The 21,229-nt window shown below is 55.9% G+C and overlaps 2 protein-coding genes across 6 annotated transcripts in view; one reads left to right on the plus strand and one right to left on the minus strand.

Moving 5' to 3' along the window:
* NDST1 (N-deacetylase and N-sulfotransferase 1) overlaps nucleotides 1–5,983 on the plus strand; it is a 90,656-nt gene extending 84,673 nt beyond the window's left edge. For 4 of the 5 annotated variants that reach the window (XM_089336083.1, XM_051843524.3, XM_089336081.1 and 1 more), the window contains 2 exons: nucleotides 2,618–2,720; nucleotides 3,354–5,983. In XM_089336083.1, the coding sequence (XP_089192209.1) occupies nucleotides 2,618–2,720; nucleotides 3,354–3,473 (223 nt within the window). In that variant the 3' untranslated portion in view covers nucleotides 3,474–5,983. The remainder of the gene's footprint in view (nucleotides 1–2,617; nucleotides 2,721–3,353) is intronic. The other variant, XM_089336084.1, reaches the window with a different exon arrangement.
* LOC138850189 (large ribosomal subunit protein eL32) lies at nucleotides 619–1,112 on the minus strand. The gene has a single exon (XM_070076320.2). It carries the CDS (start codon nucleotides 1,063–1,065, stop codon nucleotides 658–660), a length of 408 nt encoding a protein of 135 aa, XP_069932421.1. The 5' UTR covers nucleotides 1,066–1,112; the 3' UTR covers nucleotides 619–657.
* Nucleotides 5,984–21,229: the final 15,246 nt, after the last annotated feature.

Consider the following 21,229-nt stretch of genomic DNA (forward strand, 5'->3'; position numbering starts at 1 on the left):
TTGGCTCTGTTCTTGGAAGACCTCGTGATCTTGGAAGTGGAAGGTACAGGAGGAGCCACGGCAAGGGCAGTGGGCGCTGTGGCCTTGGATTGGCCTGGGTCAGGATCTCCGATCCGTCTGTCAGCCACGTGATCTTGGACAAGTCCCTCCGCCTTTCCCCCCTCACTGGGACTCATGGCACTCACTGCTGCCCCCTGGGGGTCACTGAGTTGCTTGGAAGCGTGCACTGAGCGCTCAGCAACGGTAGCTGCTGTCGTTTCATTGTCACTGTCATCATCATCCTCATCATCGCCCAGCCTGCCACCCGATCAGAAAGCCGTGTCCCTCCCCCGCCACGTGTGGACCCCGTGTTCCTGTCTCGTGCTCAGACGCGGGTTCCTGACCAGGGGCTGCCGTGTGCCTCCCCTCCCACAGCAGCCTCAGAGCTCATCTCTGATGCTGTGCTGTTACCCGGGGAAGATGGCCTTGCTTTGTCATTTTTGAAATTTACTCCAAAAAGCCAAACTCTAGTGACAGGCATATTTCAGTGCGCTGTGGATCGTTGGTTTATTCGTTCCTATTTTTTAAGATCGCATTTATTTGCCTTTTTTTTTTTTTTGGAAGAGACCGGTTTTCAAGGTTTTATTTAAACACAAATAAAATGCACACCCGAGCTGCCTACTCATTTTCTTCACTGCGCAGCCTGGCGTTGGGGTTGGTGACCCTGATGGCCAGCTGGGCCGCTCTCTCCACAATGGCTTTGCGGTTCTTGGAGGAGACGTTGTGAGCAATCTCTGCACAGTAGGATTTGTTGCACATCAGCAGCACCTCCAGCTCCTTGACGTTGTGGACCAGGAACTTCCGGAAGCCGCTGGGCAGCATGTGCTTGGTCTTCTTGTTGCACCCGTAGCCAATGTTGGGCATCAAGATCTGGCCCTTGAATCTTCTCCGCACCCTGTTGTCAATACCTCTGGGTTTCCGCCAGTTACGCTTAATCTTGACGTAGCGGTCCGACTGGTGGCGGATGAACTTCTTGGTCCTCTTCTTGACGATCTTGGGCTTCACCAGGGGTCTGAGGGCGGCCATGGTGCCGAGGAGAAGGCAGCCACCTCCGGAGGCAGCGCCAAGGAAGAGAAGCATTTATTTGCCTTTTTAAAAGGCAGCGTGATTGGAGCCGGTGCTGTGGCACAGTGAGTTAAAGCCCTGGCCTGAACGCCAGCATCCCATATGGCGCTGGTTCTGGTCCCAGCTGCTCCTCTTCCGATCCAGCTCTCTGCTATGGCCTGGGAAAGCAGTAGAAGATGGCCCAAGTCCTTGGGCCCCTGTGCCTGCATGGGAGACCCAGAAGCAGCTCCTGTTTCCTGGCTTTGGATCAGTTGAGCTCTGGCCATTGCGGCCATCTGGGGAGTGAACCAGCAGATGGAAGACCTCTCTCTCTGTCTCTACCTCTCTCTATAACTCTGTCTTTCAAATAAGTAGAATGAATCTTAAAAGGCAGAGTGATAAAGAGGGAGACACAGAGAGAGAAAGAGATTGTCCATCTACTGGTTCATTCCCCAAATGGTCACAATGGCTGGGACTGGACCAGGCAGAAGCCAGGAGCCTGGAACCTCACCCCAGTCTCCCATGTGGGTGGCAGGGGCTCAGACACTTGGGTCATCTTCCTCTGCTTTCCCAGGGGCCTTTAGAAGGGAGCTGGATTGGTAGTGGAGAAGCTGAGACTCTGATATGGGGTCTTGGAGTTGCTGGTGGTGGCCTAACGTGGTGTGCTACAACACTGGCCCCAGACAGCATGTTCCTTTTTCTTTTTCTTTATTTCTTTCTTCTTTTTTCCTTTTTAGGATTTATATAGTTTTTTGGAAGACAGAGTTACACAGAGGCAGAGACAGAGACAGAGAAAGAGAGGTCTTTCATCCGCTGGTTCACTCCCCAGATGGCCTTCACGGCCAAAGCTGGGCTAATCCGAAGCCAGGAGCCTGGAGCTTCTTCCGAGACTCCCATGTGGGTGCCTAAGAACTTGGGCTATCTTCTTCTGCTTTCCTAAGCCATAGCAGAGAGCTGGATCAGAAGTGGAACATCTGGGACTTGGGCTGGCGTCAAAATGCGATTCCGGCACTACAGGTGGTGGCTTTACTTGCTATGCCACAACACTGACCCCTAGTACATTTCTTGCTAGGGATGTAACTTATTAAAAATAAAAGAACCTCCACTCCAATCCGCTCCCTCCCCCTGCCCCCATTGTCACTGGAAGCTGGGAAGGATGATGGCAGTTTCATGAGTTAAAAAGAAAAAAAGTTGTCACAGCGTTAGAGAATGCTCAGAAAGTTCTGGCATTACAAAGGACGGGAAAGTGTGCAGTGGGGATCACTGAGCGGCCCGAGGCAGCCCAGTCTACAGCAGGAGGACACCTTGGGGCGCGTGGGCTGTCCTTGGCTGGGGAGGTTAGGGTAGCCCAGGGCAGAGCTGGGTCGACAGCGGGCAAGCATCAGCCCCGTGGGCTCTGGCTCCAGAGTGTGTGATGGGAGTTGGTTCACTGCTCTCCTGGGCTCTGCGGTTCTGGAATCTGTGGATTCCGCTGTACAGTGGGAACAGAGTCGGCTGCACCAGCTCCCACCCACAGACTTGCCCACCTCCACAGGTTTGATCCAAAGAAAGGATTTTGGTGCCAGCTGCTTGAAGGAGGAAAAACCAAGTGTCTGGGCAAAAGCAAGGGGCGGAAATACCCGGAGATGGACTTGGATGTAAGTGGCGGGCACGTTGCCCTTGGCAGCTGGATGGGAGGGCCGGGTCCCCGTGTGTGCGTGTGGAGGGCGAGTATGGGGTGAGCCTGCTTTCTCCTTTACCCTCTGGTAAAGTGGGCTTGGCACGTGGTGGGTGGTGTTGTCAGTGGAGAAGATGTGGGTGCAAGCCAGTATTGGCTTCCAGTGAGGGCTGAGCGCCGTGGGGTTTTGAGGGTGAATGGAACTTCCAGTGTAGAATGAGCAGAGTGCATGCCAGAGTGCTTCTTGCAGAGAGAGGTGTAGCCGGGTGCCGGGAACTGAGCACAAGGGCGTGTCTCATGGGCTGGGAGGGGCCGGCTCTGGAGCACTGGGAGGGTAGCGTCTTCTTGTGGGAGAAACAGGAGGTGCACAAGCACGCTGGCTTGGTGTCCCTTTTCCTGCGGACTTCTGGTTGTGGTGAGTTCTCTCCCCTCTCTCTCACAAGGCTGCTGACCTTGTGGGCCATGCTTTGACATTCCTACTTCATGGGACTTTGCCATAGGGAAGTTCTATGTAGAAGAGGGCTGTGAGTGCTGGGCGGGGCCCGGGGTGGTGCCTGCAGAAGAGGGTCCCTCCTTGGGTCGGCACACCTCTGAGCTCTCCTCGCTCTTGCAGTCCCGAGCCTTCCTGAGGGACTATTACCGGGACCACAACATCGAGCTCTCCAAGCTGCTGTACAAGATGGGCCAGACACTGCCCACCTGGCTGCGGGAGGACCTGCAAAACACCAGGTAGCCGCGGCCGCCACATTCAGACCACACCTTCGTGCCCACGGCAGGGACGCCCGCCGCATGCTGAGCCACGTGGACCTGCAGAGTGGGGAGCCGGGCCCGGGCCGGCCAAGCACGCACGAGCAATACTCCACAAGGCCCACGGAGGGCCAGGAGGAGAGCCCAGGCAGGTGTGCGAGCGCCTCGGGCCACCACTGCTGGGCCCGTGGCCCATCGGACCTCCCTGGCCACCAGAGGTCCATTCCGTTCACGGCCTCTCTAGGGAGGCCACTTCCTGGTAGGAGGGAGTCAGCGAGACCCTCCCTCCTGTCCCTCACTGTGTTCTGCCGACTGCCCCCTCTCCCCAGCAGGCCGGCCCTCAGTATAGCTGCCATGTCTTCTCTGTCGTGCAGACGGCACGGGAGACGAGCCCCGCTGGGGCGTTTGCCAAGCCAGGGAGCGAGACTGGACGTTCCCCTGAGTGTGTCGAGCCGGGCCCTCCAGGGAGCTCAGCTGGCTGCCCAGCGGCAGCACGAGGCCTGCTGCCGAGGACTCAGCCCTGTGTCCGGGTCAACACTTTCAGATCTCACCTTCCCTCTCCGGTTCCTGCGGTGGCCCCCGGGGGCCCTAGGGCACTGCCGGGCCACTGGGGGTGCCCAGAGCCCCAGGCCTCAAACCTCCCTCTCCCCTTACCCTGGGATCTGACATGCGTGGTGTTTCCTGTGGTAAAAGACTGGGGCAGTCCCAGTGTCCATGCGTTGTCCCCACACCCGCCCGGTCTCGGCCGAGGGCCCCCGGAGACCCTCCCCCTTAACTTCCTCAATACTAAGAAGCTAAAGTATTTTAATATTTTGTTTTTTTTTTTTTTTTTCTTGGTGCCAGAGTTTATACCCTGGGTGCTGGGGTCGCACTGTGTTTTATATATATACATATATATATATATAATGTGTATATATATATATATTATATTTTTTTGGTTGGGTTTGTTTTTAATTCAGTCATACAAGGTGGCCGTAAGCCCCGGTCTCACAGGCCTCTCCTGCGGTGCTGGAGGCTGAGGCGGAACGGAGTGTGTGTCTTTCTGTGTCTGAGGTCTCAAGGAGACAGTGTGCAGGTGGCCCCGGGGAAGCCTCTGTTCCTTATCCCAGGTGCCGCGGCCGTCCTGGGGCTGCCCCCGCACTGTGCCAAGGGGAGCAGCTGTCTCCAGGAAACCTGGGGGAATTGTGGCCAAAGGAAGCAGCCTGGGGCTGGGGTGGGAGAGCCGGGGCTGGGGTGGGACTGCCTGGCCCAGGGCTGGCCGGTGCCCCACCCCCTCACATGGTGCTAGGTCGGGAGCTGCCCTGGGAGCCGGGGTGCTCATTGGCACCCATAACAGGCCTCCAGGTCCCCCACGGACTGCGGGATCTCTGGGCTGCTTCCTGCCCCCCTTCTAACAATGTGAAGTGACTGAGGCTGGGAGCCCTCTCCCCAGCCCCTCCAACTGCCAATTCAACTTTGAACGGATTCCCCCACCCATGCCTTCCCCGAGAGCCCTGTCTCGTTCAGATCCAGCATCTTGGGCCCCGAGGGCTCCGTGGACAAGTGTGAGGCGGTTCGGAGAAGGGGAGCAGCCTGCTGTCTTGGGCCACGGAGCTGGTCGGCAGCACGGCCTAGCACTGAACTCGGGACTCCCAGGTCTCAGTGCAGTGCTCCTGCCGTGCCACGCCGCCCCTGGCCCAGCCGTGGGGTCCTGCTGTGTGTCAGGTTCCTGCCCCTCCCTCAGTCACTGCCGTGGTCGTTCTAGGATATGGGGACAAACCACTCCTTCCCAGCCAGGGTGCCTTTGAACCTTCCTGTTCCCAGGCCTGCTTTTGCACCCCGCCTCGGGAAGCCCTTCCCTGGCCTGCAGGGCCTGGCTCTGTCTTCCTTCTGAACCCATTCCCTCCTGTCAAGCTCTCCCCCGCGGCATGGAGGAGGTGGTGGGATGTGGCGTGTGGTTTCCTGCTGCACAGAACACGGTTGCCATCATGCTGCTCACCCGAAGCCGTGGGCCCAGCAGGGCCGAGGCGCGCGCTGTTGGAGGCCGGCCGGGGTGCTGTGTCTGCTCAGAGGCTGCGAGGTCCTGCCCCGCCTTGCACGGTGCCAACCCAGGGCCTCTGCCCAGTGGCAGGGGCTGGAGGATCTCACTGCTCTCTCGTTGTGGGCCCAGGGCCTCCTGGTAGGGCAGACAGCTCCGCTCCTCTCTGCCTCTGGTCTCAGGCAGGAGCAGGTGGTGTGAGACCACGGGAGAGCGCCAAGCAGGCTGTCTGGGCTCTGGTCTTTGTGAGTGTGGCTGCTGGTGCGACCCTTCCTTCCACACATCTTTCCTGCAGGCCTGCCGGGCCCAGACACGGTGGGTGTGGGAGGAGAGGAGGGGCTCTCAGCTGGCAGGAGCCCACACTGCCCTCCCTACGAGAGGAGAAACCTGGAGAGGTGTGGGGGCAGTGGGGCCCGTGTCCAGCGTCCACTTACTCACTGTTAAGCGTTCGGCCAAATAATAAAAGAGAAAAAGAGAAAGTGTGCAGCCGACTCCACCATCCGTTCTGCGCTCCCCTCCCTGAGCCTCAGGTGTGTGCAGGTGGGAGGTGCCACCTGCAGCTGCCCGTCATTCCAGATTCTAGAACCTTCCGGGCTGTGAGCCTCTTGTTGCATGGAGAATGAGTCTGAAGGTTCAAACGCGCCTCATGGAGTGTGCGCGTGAGCAGCCAGTACTGCTGGGGCGAGGCGCAGAGCACAGTGGCCAGGCCGACCCTCCGCTGGGCAGCGCCGAGGCGGGCATTGTCAGAGGCACTGCTGGGGGCTGGGATGTCTTCGCAGATGTCTGCCTCCAGCACCCTGCACCCAGCTCCGAGTTGAAGTCAGCAGCGCTGGCCGCACTGGGCTCTTGCTCGCTGACCCAGGTCACTGGAGGTCGCACACTGTGATCCTTCACCCCTAAATGCTCAGACTGCAGCCCCAAGTCAGGGCTGCTGGCACGGCCGAGACCGCGGTGACTTTCCCCCGGCCATGGCTCTGTTGCCCGGACTCCCTGCTGTAACCTAGACCTAGTCTTGGAGTCGGGACCCCACCAAGGCGCACGCGTTACGTTCAGAGGCCGTGCTTCTGAACTCCAGCTAAATGCCAGAAAGTCTTGCCTCTGCCCGTTTGATTTGGGAACGACCCTGCTGTTGAGGCCACCAGGCCTGCTGTCATTAGAAGTGCTGTGTTCTGTATCCGAGGGTTTCCTCTTGGGGTCCTGGAGCCGCCGCCTCTGTTCCCTTTATTTTTAGTGTTCCACACGAGTCTTTGCCGTTTGCATCTCCGCCATCACCTGTACCACGTGCCAAAGCAGCAGAGGGGCCGGATGGAGCTCGGGAGGTGGAGGGGGCTCCCCGGAGGAGGCAGCAGGGCACTGGCCTGGGCGGAAGAGGCTGAGGGCACGGGCCGCAGGCACCACGCACAGCATCTCTGTATGGTCCTGGGGTTTTCACTTGTTGGGGGCGCCTGATCTGTGAGCCTGAGGCAGAGCCGGGTGCCTGGCAGGCAGGGAAGGGCCTCACCAGGGTACCGCCTGCCCCGAGCCCAACGTGAGGGCCAACACACCGGGCTGCAGGCAGCAGCGGGGAGATGCCTTCCTCCTAGCACCTCGGTTTCCTCCTCCATGGAACGAGTAGGCGGGGGCTGCAGCAGGAGCTTTGACACGTCAGAGCGGAGAGCAGTCGTGTGCTCACTGAAGTCCAGATCGGGCTTCCAGACCCCACCGGCACTCACCGCCCCCAGTTCCCAGGGCAGTGCTGGGCTCCGGCTTTGCCACTTCTGCACGGGGTGCCCCTGGGACGGTGTCTGCTCCCCTGAGGGATCACAGGAGCTTCGTGTGGGGAGATGCCAAGGCCCTGGGAAGACCCGGGCCGTGGTTTACCCTAGGACACTCACCTCCTGCCCCTTCTTCTCTCCGGCCCTGGGGAGCACGGGGAGCAGAGGGCTTTTTACGACTGTGCTAGTTTTGTTATCAGCAAGAGGGCTCCTTTTGTACTTCATGCATGAAATTCATGTCGTTTCCTGGCAAGGGTGGGGGGCACCTTAGGGGTCCGAGCAGAGGTTTCCTTCCCTTGTGGGGGTGGGGTGGGGGCAGAGATGGGCACTACCCAGCTCGCCCGATGAAGGCTCTTGAAGCAGCCGTTTTGGGTTGTGTTAAAAGTGGGAACCTTCCCCCATTAATGTACAATCGCGAACTAACTGCTAATAAAGTGGGGTTCTGTTTGTACACGCTGGTCCCGTTTGAGCTGTTTTGCAAGTCCTGCAGGGGAGAGTGGAGAGAGATGTTTGCATGAGTAACCAGAGTATGCCTGACGTGCACACGTGCACACACCCATGTGCACAGAGATGTGCAGGTGTGCACACAGACACAAGCACAGACAGCCACATGTGCACACACGCAGAGACAGACGCACCTGCACACATGCAGATACACATGCACACCCAGTCATACATGCATAGACACATGCACACAGAGACACACGCAGACCCTGGGTGACTTCCTCAAATTGGATCTCTTCCACTGAGTTCTACGGTGGAGCCTTGCAGCTACAGCAGAGGCCTGGCCCAGGTGTCTCATGACGGAGCCGCAGCTCAGCTGGAAGCGCAGTGAGTGGGCACTGCACTGTGGGGTCTTGCAGGCTAGCGCCGTTTCTCCCTGCTTGTGCGTGGTCACTGGGGACAAGTCGCGTGTATTTGGGGCCCTCGTTTTCGCTCCCCTATTAGGTGTGTGCAGGGAGCTGCACTCAGTGGCTTCACCTGGAGAACCTGTCTCACATTCAGGTCCTCAGGTGAACCCCCAGTGTCAACTCCAGCAGCTGTGGGGAGGGACCCAGACGTCTGCGTGTAACAAGCTCTCCAGCGCAGTGAGGACCCCGCCCATATCCTGGATCCTACAAGTCGTGATGCTTGTGGAGAGCCCCAGTGTCCAAGAGAACTGGGGAAGGTAGACTTGGCTTTCCGGAGGCCGGAGCCTGGTGAAGCGGAGGCCTGGCCAGCTCTTTGCAATGCAGATGTTCCCACCTGCTACCTAGAACCCCCTTGGGGAGCTTCAAAATGCACGTTCCCAGGTCCCTCCCATCCCTTCAATCAGATCTTGGCAGCGGGGGGCACAGGGATCAGCAGTGTGTGTGAACAAGCTCGCTGGTGCTCAGGGAGGCTCAGGTGTTCCCGAGCCCCGGGAGCAAGGTCACAGGGCCAGTGTGAGCGCGTGGAACGCCAGCCCCAGAGGGTCAGCACTGCTGAGGCCTCTGGGGTTCATCAGCTGGGAGCAGAGTAGGGTCCTGTGGCCATCACTACCGGGACCGTGGTGGAGGCTACCATGAGTGCGGAAGCAGAGGGCACAGGACAGAGGGACACACACTTGTGCCAGCCAGGGAGTCAGGCTGCATCGGAGCCTCTGAGTTTGTTTTTTTTTTTTTTTTTTTTTTTTTTTTGACAGGCAGAGTGGACAGTGAGAGAGAGAGAGAGAAAGGTCTTCCTTTGCCGTTGGTTCACCCTCCAATGGCCACCGCGGCCGGCGCGCCGCGGCCGGCGCACCGCACTGATCCGATGGCAGGAGCCAGGTGCTTTTCCTGGTCTCCCATGGGGTGCAGGGCCCAAGCACCTGGGCCATCCTCCACTGTACTCCCTGGCCACAGCAGAGAGCTGGCCTGGAAGAGGGGCAACCGGGACTAGAACCCGGTGTGCCGGCGCCACAAGGCGGAGGATTAGCCTAGTGAGCCGCGGCGCCGGCTTGGAGCCTCTGAGTTTTAAGACAGCACTGATTCTTTGTTTTTGTTTTTAAAATTTTAGTTATTTATTTGGGAGATAAGAGTTACAGTGAGAGGGAGAGACAGAGAGAAAGATCCTCCATCCACTGGCTCACTCTCCAGATGGCCACAATGGCCAGAGCTGAGCCGATCAGAAGCCAGAAGACAGGAGCGTCCTCCAGGTCTCCCACACGAGTGAAAGGGCCCAAGTGTCTGGGCCATCTTCTGCTGCTTTCCCAGGCCATAGCAGAGAGCTGGATGGAAAACGAGCAGCAAGGACTCAAACTGGCACCCATAGGACGCCGGCGCCGCAGGTGGAGGATCAACCTGTGCCACCGCGCCGGCCCCCAGCGGTGGTTCTTATTGAAGCAGTCACTTGAGAAGCAGGTACAGGTAGGGTTGCTGTGGTTGGGGTGGGTGTGAGGGCTTGGACTCTGACCAGCCCAGGGCCTCCCCGCCTCCCCGCCCATCTTGGCACCCTAAGATTCCTTGAGACTCTAAAAAACACAGCCTGGCTGCCCCAGAGACCTACAAGTCCTGGCGCTCTGGTAGCGGGTGAGTCACAGCCCCCAGACCCTCCCCACCCCACAACGAGGAATCCCTCAGGGCGCCTGTGCCCTGCGAGGGGTCAGCAACATCCTGGAGCACTCCCTGCAGAGGGGACCCACATCCTGGAATATGCTGATGTGGTTAGTCAGTCTTCCAAGTTCTGCCAGGGAAGTTTCTACAGGACTGAGCTGTGCAGTGTGACCGTTGTGGGAAGAAATCCCTACTCAGGATGTAGTTTTCGCTGGGGATGTAAGTCCCTGTATCACGCCGAACTGTACTCCAGCAGGAGGGGAGGAGATGGAGAGGGGAGTTTTTAAAGGGGGCTTGGTCCTCCGAGAAACGGGAGAGGCAGAAAGGGGCACCGCAGGCAGCCAGACTGGCTGCGATGATGCCATGCAGCCAGCACTGCTGTCCTGAGGAGGCCCAGGGGCTGGCGAACGCATCCTGAGGCTCACGTGACCATGGGCGTGCGTCAGCGCCACCCATGCCCCTGGAGCTTGGCTTCCTCGCGCTCGCAGATGGGGGCAGTCACCGTTGACAAGCTCAGGGTCGGAACACATCGATGTCTCACGTGCCCACTGAGGGGCCGTGCTGGGCGACAGCTGCCCGACACCTGCTACGGTCCCGGTGGAGCACAGCTCTAGCGGGACCTGGAGGAAGCCACAGACAAGGGACATCTTGCAGAACGGCTGAGCTGAGCTCTCGCAGTGGCAAGGTAGTGAGAGAGACAGAGAGGCTGAGATATGGTTCAGGACCAAAGGAAACTAAAGAGAACTGGTAACCAGGCGCCATGCGTGACCCTGGCCTGGGAACCAACTGGTGATAAGGATACCAAATGTTCTCCCAACTGGCAAAATGGGCACGGGCCAATGTGAATTATATAATAGTCTACTATAATAGTCTACCAATGCCAGATTTTCTGATTTAAATGTTCTGTAGTGTGTTTTTTTTTAAAGATTTATTTATTTATTTGAAAGAGTTACACAGAGAGAGAGAGAGGTCTTCTGTCCGCTGGTTCACTCCTCAATTGGCTGCAACAACTGGAACTGCGCCGACCCGAAGCCAGGAGCCAGGAGCTTCCTCTGGGTCTCCCACGCGAGTGCAGGGGCCCAAGTCCCATCTTCTACTGCTTTCATAGGCCATAGCAGAGAGCTAGATTGGAAGTAGAGCAGCTGGGTTTCGAACTGGCACCCACATGGGATGCCGGCATTTCAGGCCAGGGTGTTAACCCACTGCGCCACAGCGCTGGCCCCTATCAGTGTTCTTAAAACATGTACACTGCAGTAATGAAAAAAATGTAAGAAATAGAATTGAATTTTGATTAATGTTCTGCAGTTTGGTGCTTATCAGGTGCAGTACAGAAAATTTCCACCAGAGGGCACTATCATATCATCCCAGCCACCTGTGAGCTACTGGGTGTGAACTTCTCTACCAGTGACTGGGCTAGTGGCAATGGTAGGGGTGGCACCATTATAAGCAACTGTATTGGAAACTTTCTGTGTCAGGCAGGCCATCTGCTTGTCAAGTGATAGTGCTTTTTATGATTTATTTATTTATTTGAAAGGCAGCATTATGGAGAACAGAGGCACAGAGAGTCTTCAATCCACTGGTTCACTCCCCAGATGGCTGCAATGGTTTGGAGCTGTGCTGATCTGAAGCCAGGAGCCAGGTGCTTCTTCTGAGTCTCCCATGCAGGTGCAGGGGCCCAAGGACTTGGGCCGTCCTCTTCTGCTTTCCCAGGTACATTAGCAGGGAGCTGGATCAGAAATGGAGCAGCCAGGACTCAAACCGCTGCCCACATGGGATGCCGACACTGCAGGCTGTGGCTTTACCCTCTATGTCACAGCACCGGCCCCCAAGTGCTAGCTCTTGAAATGCTCACAGCGGCGGCCCTCAGAGGTGAGGATTACGGCCATTCCCGTTGTAGAGAAGACAAGTGAGGCTCAGAGATAGTCTTCGCCAGGATCTCAGAGCTGGAGGTCCCCTACCCCTGGGATTCCACCATTTTCTCAGCAGCCCTGGCCCCCTAGGCCTGAGCTGGGAAGTACCCTGGCCCTGGGAGCTAGGAAGGGCTGCCCAGGTGGCAGAGTGGGGACAACTCGCTGAGCCTTGCCTGGTTCTCCACAGCCTGGGCCTGGGCTGACTGGGGAGCACGACAGGCTCTTAAAAGTGTGTGTTTCCCGAAGTCTGAAACCAAGCAAGTGCAGCAAGGCACCTGGGCAGACAGGCGTCTGCACTCCCTGGTCCCGGCTCCCCACTCGCCTCTTTGGAAGCTCCCATGCGTCGTGGCACAGGCTGCTTTACCCCGACATCCATGCACCTGCTGGTTTGTCTCCTCATGCTATTCTGAGCTCTCTCCATTATGAGAGGCCCTGGGCACCAGGGGGAAGGTCATTCCCACTCTGCTGGGGAAGCAAACGGAGGAGCTACTCTGCCGCGGGGGCTTATGGGGGGTGTGGGGGCAGGGCTCTGCTCTTATACCTGTCAGGGAGGGAGGGAGGGAGGAACTGCAGCTTGAGGCTCCCAGGCATTGCCCTGGCAGACAGATGTGGTTTCAAACCCAGGCTCATGTTGGCTGTGGACTTCCGGCAGTTCCGTGTGTCTCTGAGCTTCAGTCTCCTCAGTAGTGAAACAGAAGTGGGGCCAGGACCCGGATGACAGGTGAGGAGGAGGAAGGGAGCGGCGCCTGCTGCATGGACAGTGCGCAGGAAGTCTGTTCCAGGTCCGTTCTTAAAAAGATGTCTTTATTTGAAAGAGCGACAGACGGAGGGAGAGATGACAGATAAATGTAGATAGAGATTTTCCATCCACTGGGTCACTTCCCAAATGGCCTTAACAGCCAGGGTTGGGCCAGATTGAAGCCAGGAACCAGAAACTCCATCCAGATCACCAAGCTGCACAGCAGGGGCCCACGCACTCAGGCCGTCCTCTGCTGCCTTCCCAGGCGCGTGGTGAGGACCCGCAGGCATTCCCTGTAGGATCAACAGCAAGACAAGGATGTGTGCTTTGCCCACTTCCGTTCAAGATATCAGCAGCTTCTATTCAACTTGCTACTGACAGCTCCGGCCGGGGCAGTTAGGCCAGAAACAGAAGGAAAAGGCATCCCACTCAGAAAGCAACAGGTAGAACTGTCTGTACTTACAGATGACGTCTTTTGTCTAGAAAAATCAAGAATCCACCCACACAAGTATTAGAGTTAATCAACAAAGACAGCAAAGTTGCAGGATATAAAATCAAAATACAAAAAAAAATTAGCTATGTTTCTATACACTCGTAATGAACAAGCCGAAAAGGAAATTAAGAAAACCATTCCATTTATAATAGCATCAAACAGGCTAGAATATGTGGGGATAAGTTTAATCAACAAGAAGGGAGACTTAAGGTGAACACTATGAAACATTGCTTAGAGAAAATAAAGTTGGGAACAGGCACCAAGGCCGAGAGAGAGGTCATGGTCCTGGGGGCCCATAGCCGAGGAGGGCGGCTCCAGAATGTGTTCCGTTCCACACAAAGAACTCACAGGCGGGAGCTGGTGGACTCCAAGCACAAAGAGCAGCCGAGGACATGGAAGGCTGATCGCCTGGGTGGATGGGGGCCGCTGTGCATATTTGTGTAAATATTGCCCTGCACCCCTAAAATGTACAGGTATTACGTGTTAATAAAAAATCAGCTGCTTTTTAAGAAATTAAAGAAGACCTAAATAAATGGAAAGATGAGAACTGGAAGACTGAGCACTGCGAGAGATGACAGAGTTCCCAAAAAGATGGGCGACTTCCACGCAGTGCTCTCAGAATCCCAGCAGGATTTTCTTCTTTCCCAAAAATTGAAGTACTGATCCTAAATATTCATACGGAATTTCAAGAGACCCAAGATGGCCAAAGCAGTCTCAAAAAGGAAGAGCAGAGTTGGAGGACTCCTGGTTTCTGATTTCAAAACTCACTAAAAGTCTGTAGTAATCAAAATAATGTGGTGCTGGTGTGGGTGAGACGTGCAGACCCTGGACAGAATCGAGAGCCCCATCACCAGTGGAGTTGTCACAAGGACACCAAGACCATTCACCTGGAAGGAGCAGTCACCAACAGATGTCACACACCAAAGGGTGAAGGGGGGACTGGTGTTGTGGCGTAGTGGGTTAAAGGCAGTACCTGCATGCCAGCACCCCAAATGAGCACCGGTTCGAGTCCCTGCTGCTCCACTTCCAATCTAGCTCTCTGCTATGGCCTGGAAAAGCAGTAGAAGATGGCCCAAGTCCTTGGGCCCCTGTGCCTGCGTGGGAGACCCGAAAGAAGCTCCTGGCTCCTGGCTTTGGATCAGCCCAGCTCTGGCCGTTGTGGCCATCTAGGGAGTGAACCAGCAGATGGAAGACCTCTCTCTCTGTTTCTACCTCTCTCTGTGACTCTTTCAAATAAATAAAATAAATCTTTAAAAAAGAAAAAGGTAAAGATAGGGCTGGCACTGTGGCGTAGCTGGTTAAGCCTTCACCAGGGACACCAGCATTCCATGTGGATACCAGTTTGAGACCCGGATGCTCCACTTCCGACCCAGCTGCCTGCTAATGTGCCTGGGAAAGCAGCCAAGGATGACTAGAACCCTTGGGCCAGGACTCAAACAGGCACCCCTATGGGATGCTGGTGCTGCATGTGGCCCCTGCATAATGACTTCTTAAATAGAACGCCAACGGCTAAGGTAACAAAGGAAAAAGCAGATAAAGTGGTCTTCATTAAAACGGAACAACAACAACAAAAAATTGGTGCATCCCAGGAGACTGTCACAGACTGGGAGGAATTTGGTAAATCGTGTGTGTGGTGAGGGCTTAATCCCTAGAATCTATAGACAACAACCACAACAAAATACAGACCAGTCTATTCAAAGATGAGCCCAGGACTGGAAGAGACATGGCTCCAGAGAAGGTGCTGGTGTGCTTGTGACCCACAGGCATCGCTGGCAGTCAGGTGGGTGTGGCCAGCACCACATCGCACTGACTGGGGCCCTGGGTTTTTTGAAGAGAAGCGAGAAGCCCCCGTCACTGCTTGCTGTGGGGACGGTTTGGTGGTTTGACAAGGTAAACCTGACTCACCATCACCCAAAGCTGGAAAGAACGCAAGTGTCCCTCAGTAGATGACTGGGTATCTGAAGTGCGGCAAGTCCACCTGATGGAATATTACTCAGTCACAAAAAGGAAGTGAGTTCTGACTCTTGGTATAGCATGAATCAGCATGGAAAAATTACTCTCAGTGAAATACATTGGACACAGAGGCACACCCAAGGCACGATTCCACTTGTAGGAAAGATCTAAATTCATGGGTGTTCGTGCATTCTCAGGGACAGTGAGCAGATGAGAGGTTAGCAGGGACTGAGGAGAGAGGGAGTAAGAGAGGCGGAGAGACAGGGGGAGAGAGCTCCTCCATCTCCACTGGTTCACACCCCAAGTGCCCTCAACAGCCAGGGCTTGGCCAGGCCGAGCCAGAAGCTTAGAACTCCACTGGGTGTCCCTCAGGGGAGGCTCGGGCCCAAACACCACAGCCATCACCTGCAGGCTGCCTGCCTGCACGTGTTCGCAGAAACAGAGGAGCCAGGATTTGAATGGGCACTCAGATAAGGGTCCATGAACCCACTGTGCTGCAGTGCCCACCCATTTTGATCCATTTTTAAACACTGAGAGGTAGACATGTACACACACACACACACACACACACACAGCTCAGATCCTGCAGGGGCTAGGCTGAAACTAGGAGCTGGGAGCACAGTGCAACGTGTTGGTGGCAGGAACCCAGTGAGTGGAGCCCTCACTCCTGCTGCCCAGGGTCTGTGTTGGAGGAGCTGGAGCTGGGTGTCTGTCTAGCACAGGCACTCCAGTGTGCAATGCAGGCGCTCTAACTGCTAGGCCAGACGCCCGCCTCGCCTGATGCGTTTGGAGTGGATTTTTGTGTATGGCATGAGGTAGGGTCCAAGTTCACTCTGTTGCATAGTGCAGCTGTCCCAGCACCATTTGTTAAAAAGCCTTTTCTTTCCCCCATGGAATTTTGACAACATCTTTGTAAAAAAAAAAAAAATTGACCATAAATATAAACACTCCGTGTTCTGTTGACCTTAAGCCAGTTTCCCGTGGCCATGAGTGCTGTGACTTTGTACAAGTTACTGAAATTGGCAAGTGTGAGTCCTCTGGGTTCATTTTCCTTTTGCAGGATGGATTTGGCTACTTTGAGTTCCTCGCACTTCCATGTGAATTTTAGTATCAACTCGGCAGCGTCTGCAAAAGGTAAGGCATTGACTGTGCAGGCCAGCCTGGGGAGTCTTGCCACCGGAACAGCCGTGGACCTTCCGGTCCGTGAACAGGGACTGTCTTTCCATTTCCTCATGCATCCTAATGGTCTGCACTGGGCATAGCTGTGTTCAGGGTCTGCAGCCCGGCTCTGCTGTTCCCCTCATCACAAGGCAGTGTTGAGCGCATGACACACCGGTGGGTACAAATGGCAGTTGGAACGAGTTGATTTGGGCCAGGAGTGGCTGGGCTCTGGGGTCCCTCCGGAAGAGGAGGGGCTGCTTTTGGGGGTGGGGTTACAGTTTGTCAGTCTCACTTGACCCACGCCTGTCTGGGATACTTGATGGGGGACTGGGCAGGTGACAGATCTGGGACGTGCGTTGGCTGGCTGTGGCCTTTACCCGGTGCTCAGCAGAGAGAGGCCTCCAGAAGTGGTCCCCATGTTTCCCCTTTATTGTGTCTCCACTCTGTTCTGCTCCCGGGGCACCTCCTGCAGAAGGGCTCCACTTGCTCCCTCCTGGAACTCCCCCAGCACCCACACTGAGCTGTGCCGCCCACCTGGAACCCCCCTCCTCTGAGCCCCTCCAGCACCCGCACTGGGCTGTGCCACCCCCCACCAGCCTCAGGCACCAAGCTCGGTGGCGGGTGGGGGGCTCTGGACTTCTCACTCCCCAGTGCCCCTGCCCCATCAGGTGTGAGCACCTGTGGAACCTGGCTGCCTGAGGATGACTGTGCCCTAGCACTGGGTGACCAGATGTGGGGCCGGGTGTTAAGTCCCACACTCTGTCCCCAGTGCAGCAGCACTCTGGGCCAAAGTGTTCCAGACGCCCACAAAATACCACCAGACCCCCAGCCGCCTCCAGATCCATGAGGCCATTGTGAGAAACCTGTGGCCTGGGCTCTGCTGCCCTAGATTCTGGCCCAGAGGTGTGTCCCCCCCGCCGCGGCTCAGCCGTGCAGCCCGGCGTGGTAGCTTTGGGGTTGGTCGCTGTTGGTGAGTTCAGTGCAAGGTGCCTTCCTCCCCTCTGCCTTGCCTGTGTGTTTCTAGGGAGGAGGATGGGCCTGGGCCCCTCCTTGGATGACCCTGCCAACAGCCCTCCATGTCCCCTCACCCAAAGCCATCTGTTGTGACATTTTTGGAGGCTCAGTCCCCTGGCCTGTCAAATTCAGAACCCTTAAATCTCCCTTCCTACAAGAAGCCTTCCTGGCTTGCCAGCACATAGTCTGATCATGGATCCACTGACGGCCATTAACAATATATTGTCAGAGTATGAGATAATAACATATGATGTATTGGGTTAGATTACAGATAATTTTATTACAGCATGTTGATGTTACCACATGGTCTAGATTTTTATTAGATTACAGATACACACATAACAGACCCAAAGGCCCGATGCGTACATTTATGAGTTAATCGAGAGACGGTGGAGCTGATAAGGCCGCTTAGTCTGTGACTTCCTCTCACCCATTTTGCAGACAGGTAAATTAAGACCAGGGGCATAGGAGGTGGAGCTCAGGCCACTGAAAGTCCTGGCCCCGAGCTCATCTGACTGTGCTGGGCCTCCCTTGCCCCCTGTGCTCTAGCTTGCCATGCCTGCCCTGCCGATGGCAGCCATGGCCAGGGACGGGGAGTCAGAGGCACTGCTCAGTGGCCCCCTGGGCCACATCCAGCCCAGCATGAACAGGCCAGGGCCCATCTGCACAGCTGGAGTTGGTTACCCAGCTGTTTACAGCTCTCTGCCTCTGGGGTTTATAGTTCCGCCTCTGGGTCTGCTTCGAGTCCCCACTAATTGGAACAATAGCCCGGGAGGCGGCTCGGGGCAGGACTGGCGCACTGGGCCTGAGCCCTGGCTTCTGCCTCCTGGGTTCCAACACAGGTTCCAGTCCTTTCACAGGGACACAGGAGGGACAGCGAGATGCACCAAAGCCAAGTGGGTGAGGAACCCCACACGCGTGGGTGGGGGAGTGGAGGCGAGGAGGGGGCTGGGCTCAGGCGCGTGGTGCCGCTGCCAACTTGGGCCAATTCCTGCCTTTAGGAAGACTTTTTATCCCCTATCGCTAAAGTTATAAATATCCATGTGGGAAACTTAGAACATGCAGACAAAGAAGAGCATTGCAGCGGCCGTGTCCTCCGGCCCCGGATCACCACCGTTCACATTTTCAGACTTTTCCTTGCAGCTGATAGAGAAAGGAGAATGCACACAGAGATTTCTTTTTAAAAAAAGTTTTTAAAAGATTTTATTTATTTATTTATTTGAAAGAGTTACAGAGGGGGGGCAAGGAGGAGAGAGATCTTCCATCCCCTGGTTCACTCCCCAGATGGCTGCAGTAGCCAGGGCTGGGCCATGCCGAAGCCAGGAGCCAGGACCTTCATCCAGGTCTCCACATGGGTGCAGGGGCCCAAGTACGTGGGCTATCTGCTGCTGCTTTCCCAGGCCATAAGCAGGGAGCTGGCTCAGAAATGGAGCAGCTGGGATATGAACCAGTACCCATGTGGGATGCTGGCACCTCAGGCAGAGGCTAAACCTACTGCCACAGCACCAGCCCCTGCTTTTATCTTTTATTTTTAAAATATTTTCATTTATTTACTTGGGAGGTAGAGTTACAGAGAGAGGGAGACACACACACACACACACACACACACACACACAGAGGGAGGGAGGGAGGGGTCTTTGATCCACTGGTTCACTCCCCAGATGCCACATCAGCTGGAGCTGAGCTGATCCAAAGCCAGGAGCCAGGAGCTACCTCTGGGTTTCCCATGCTGTTACAGGGGCCAAAGCACTTGTGCTACCTTCTACTGCTTTCCTAGTCCATAACAGAGAGCTGGACTGGAAGTGGAGCAGCCAGGACTTGAACCTGCGCCCATATGGGATTCCGGTGCTGTAGACAGAGACTTAGCCCACTATGCCATAGCACTGGCCCCTGCTTTTAATTTTTAGAAGTAATACCCATTCTTTGCAGAAAAGCCTAGCAATAAAGATAAGCAAACCCAAAAAGGTGAAAGTGACTGACGATCTGGAGATAAGCTCTGCCCTTGGTTTTTCCAGACTCCATCTGAGCCTGCCACCCTGGGCTAAGCGGCCGGCATGTGTCACCAGCTACGGTGGCACCCTCACCTTGCAGGTGGCATGGCCAACTCTTGGCTCTGGGAGTTTGCCCACAGTCTGCAGGCCATGAGGTGGCGGGGCAGCCCCCCGTTGCCGAGGCTCCCCTGGCAGGCACCGCTGCTCTTCGCCTTTCTGCGTCTCCCACAGAGCTGGCTGGGGACTCCCTCTCCCAGCAGATTTTGTAAGCTGCTCTTTTCATATCGCAAAGGTGGCGGCCGTCTCCTGCTGTCTTTGCATCATCCTTCTTTGTGGGTCTCAGTTTCGTGAAGGTTCCACACTTCAGCTGTTGATCCCGTGGGTAATGTTTAAATTTCTAGCATCATAAGGCCACGTGGAAGGCTCCGTGGTCTGGTCCTTGAGCACGGCACCCACAGTTGTTTCCACTGGGCCATTGTCTCCCGTGGCCCTTACTGACCTGTGATGTCAATGGCCCTGGGGGTGTGCAGGCACTGCTGGCGGAAGCGCCCCATGAGAAGGCGCAGCCAGCTGTCTCTCTGCTGGTGCACCACAGCGACACAGCCCAGGGAACAGGGAAGACAGGAGCTGGCTTACTTTTGAAGCCCTCCTCCAAGCAGCTGTCATTGTGGTGCAGTGGGTTAATCACCACCAGTGATGCTGGTTCCAGTCCAGCTCTCCACTTCAGATCCAGATTCCTGCTAATGTGCCTGAGAAATCAGTAAGGATGGCCCAACTGCTTGGGCTCCTGCCAACCACTTGGGAGACTTGGATGGAGGTCCTGCCTCCTGCCTGGCTCCAGCCTGGCCGACTGTTGTGGTCATTTGGGGAGTGAACTAGCAGACAAATGATCTCTCTCTCTCTGTTGCTCCATATTTCTCTGAAACTTTGCCTATTCAAATAAATAAATCTTTTTCTAAAATTTTATTGGGTCTGGCACTGTAGCATAGCAAGTAAATCTGTTGCCTGCAGTGCTGGCATCCCATTCAGGTGCTGGTTAAAGTCCTGTCTGCTCAGCTTCCGATCCAGCGGCCTGCCAATGTGCCTGGGATAAAACAGCAGAAGGTGGCCAAGTGCTGGGTCCCCTGTGCCCAAGTGGAAGACCAGGATAAAGCTCCTGACTCCTGGCTTTGACCTGGCCCAGCCCTGGCTGTTGTGGCCATCTGGGGCATGAACTAGCAGAAGGAAGATCTCTCTGTCTCTTTCCTTTCTCTGCAATTCTTTCTCTCTCTCTTTTTTGAAGACATATTTATTTTGTTTGAAAGGCAGAGTTCTAGAGAGGCAGAGACAGAGAGAAAGCAAGGTCTTCCATGACTCCCCAAATGGCCATAACAACCAGAGCTGGGCCAATCGAAAGCCAGAAGCTACCCCTGGGTCTCCCATGCAGGTGCAGGGGCCCAAGGATTTGGGCCACCTTGCACTGCTTTCCCAGGTCATAGCAGAGAGCTGGATCGGAAGTGGAGCAGCTGGGACTCGAACCAGTGCCCGTATGAGATGCCAGCACTGCAGGCAGCAGCTTTACCTGCTGTGCCACAGCACTGGCCCCTCTCTTTGCAATTCCTACTTTCAAATAAATAAATAAATACTAAAAGAAAAAGAATCCAGCCTCCAGAAATGGACCCTCAGTTCAGCTCAGAGAGCCCCTGAAAGGCTTGGAAGTGAAAGCCCCCCACCCCCTGCAGTGCTGCCGGCAGGTAGAGACAGGAGTGCAGGCGCAGGTAGAAGGGGAACAAGTTAAAGGGGGCTTCTCGTCCACAGCACCTTCCTCTGTAGCTCCCGGAGGTTCAGGGCTCCGCTCTCCAAAGTGCTCAGGAAAGCTGTGGAGCCTGGGGGGCCTATCCCAGTGGGGGCGGGGTAGGCATCCAGTGCATGGAACATGGCTGAGTCACACAATGCTTCCAGGCAGCAGGAAGACGGGGAGGGGGGCGTCTGTGGGGTCCGATGGGCCTTGTGCAATGGATAAGGAGCCTGCACTTCATCCTGGCGGTGACGGGACCGCACAGGGACTCTGTAAGAAAAGACCCCAGGTCTGCACTTCCTGACAGCTCCTCCCTCCCACCCCTCTGTTCTCAAACATCCAGGAGCGCCCCCACCCCCATTGCTCTTCGGGCAGGAGAGG

The sequence above is a fragment of the Oryctolagus cuniculus genome, chromosome 6 (assembly GCF_051225735.1).
Source record: "Oryctolagus cuniculus isolate XC-2025 breed Fujian yellow rabbit chromosome 6, ASM5122573v1, whole genome shotgun sequence".
In the NCBI taxonomy this organism is placed as follows: domain Eukaryota; kingdom Metazoa; phylum Chordata; class Mammalia; order Lagomorpha; family Leporidae; genus Oryctolagus; species Oryctolagus cuniculus.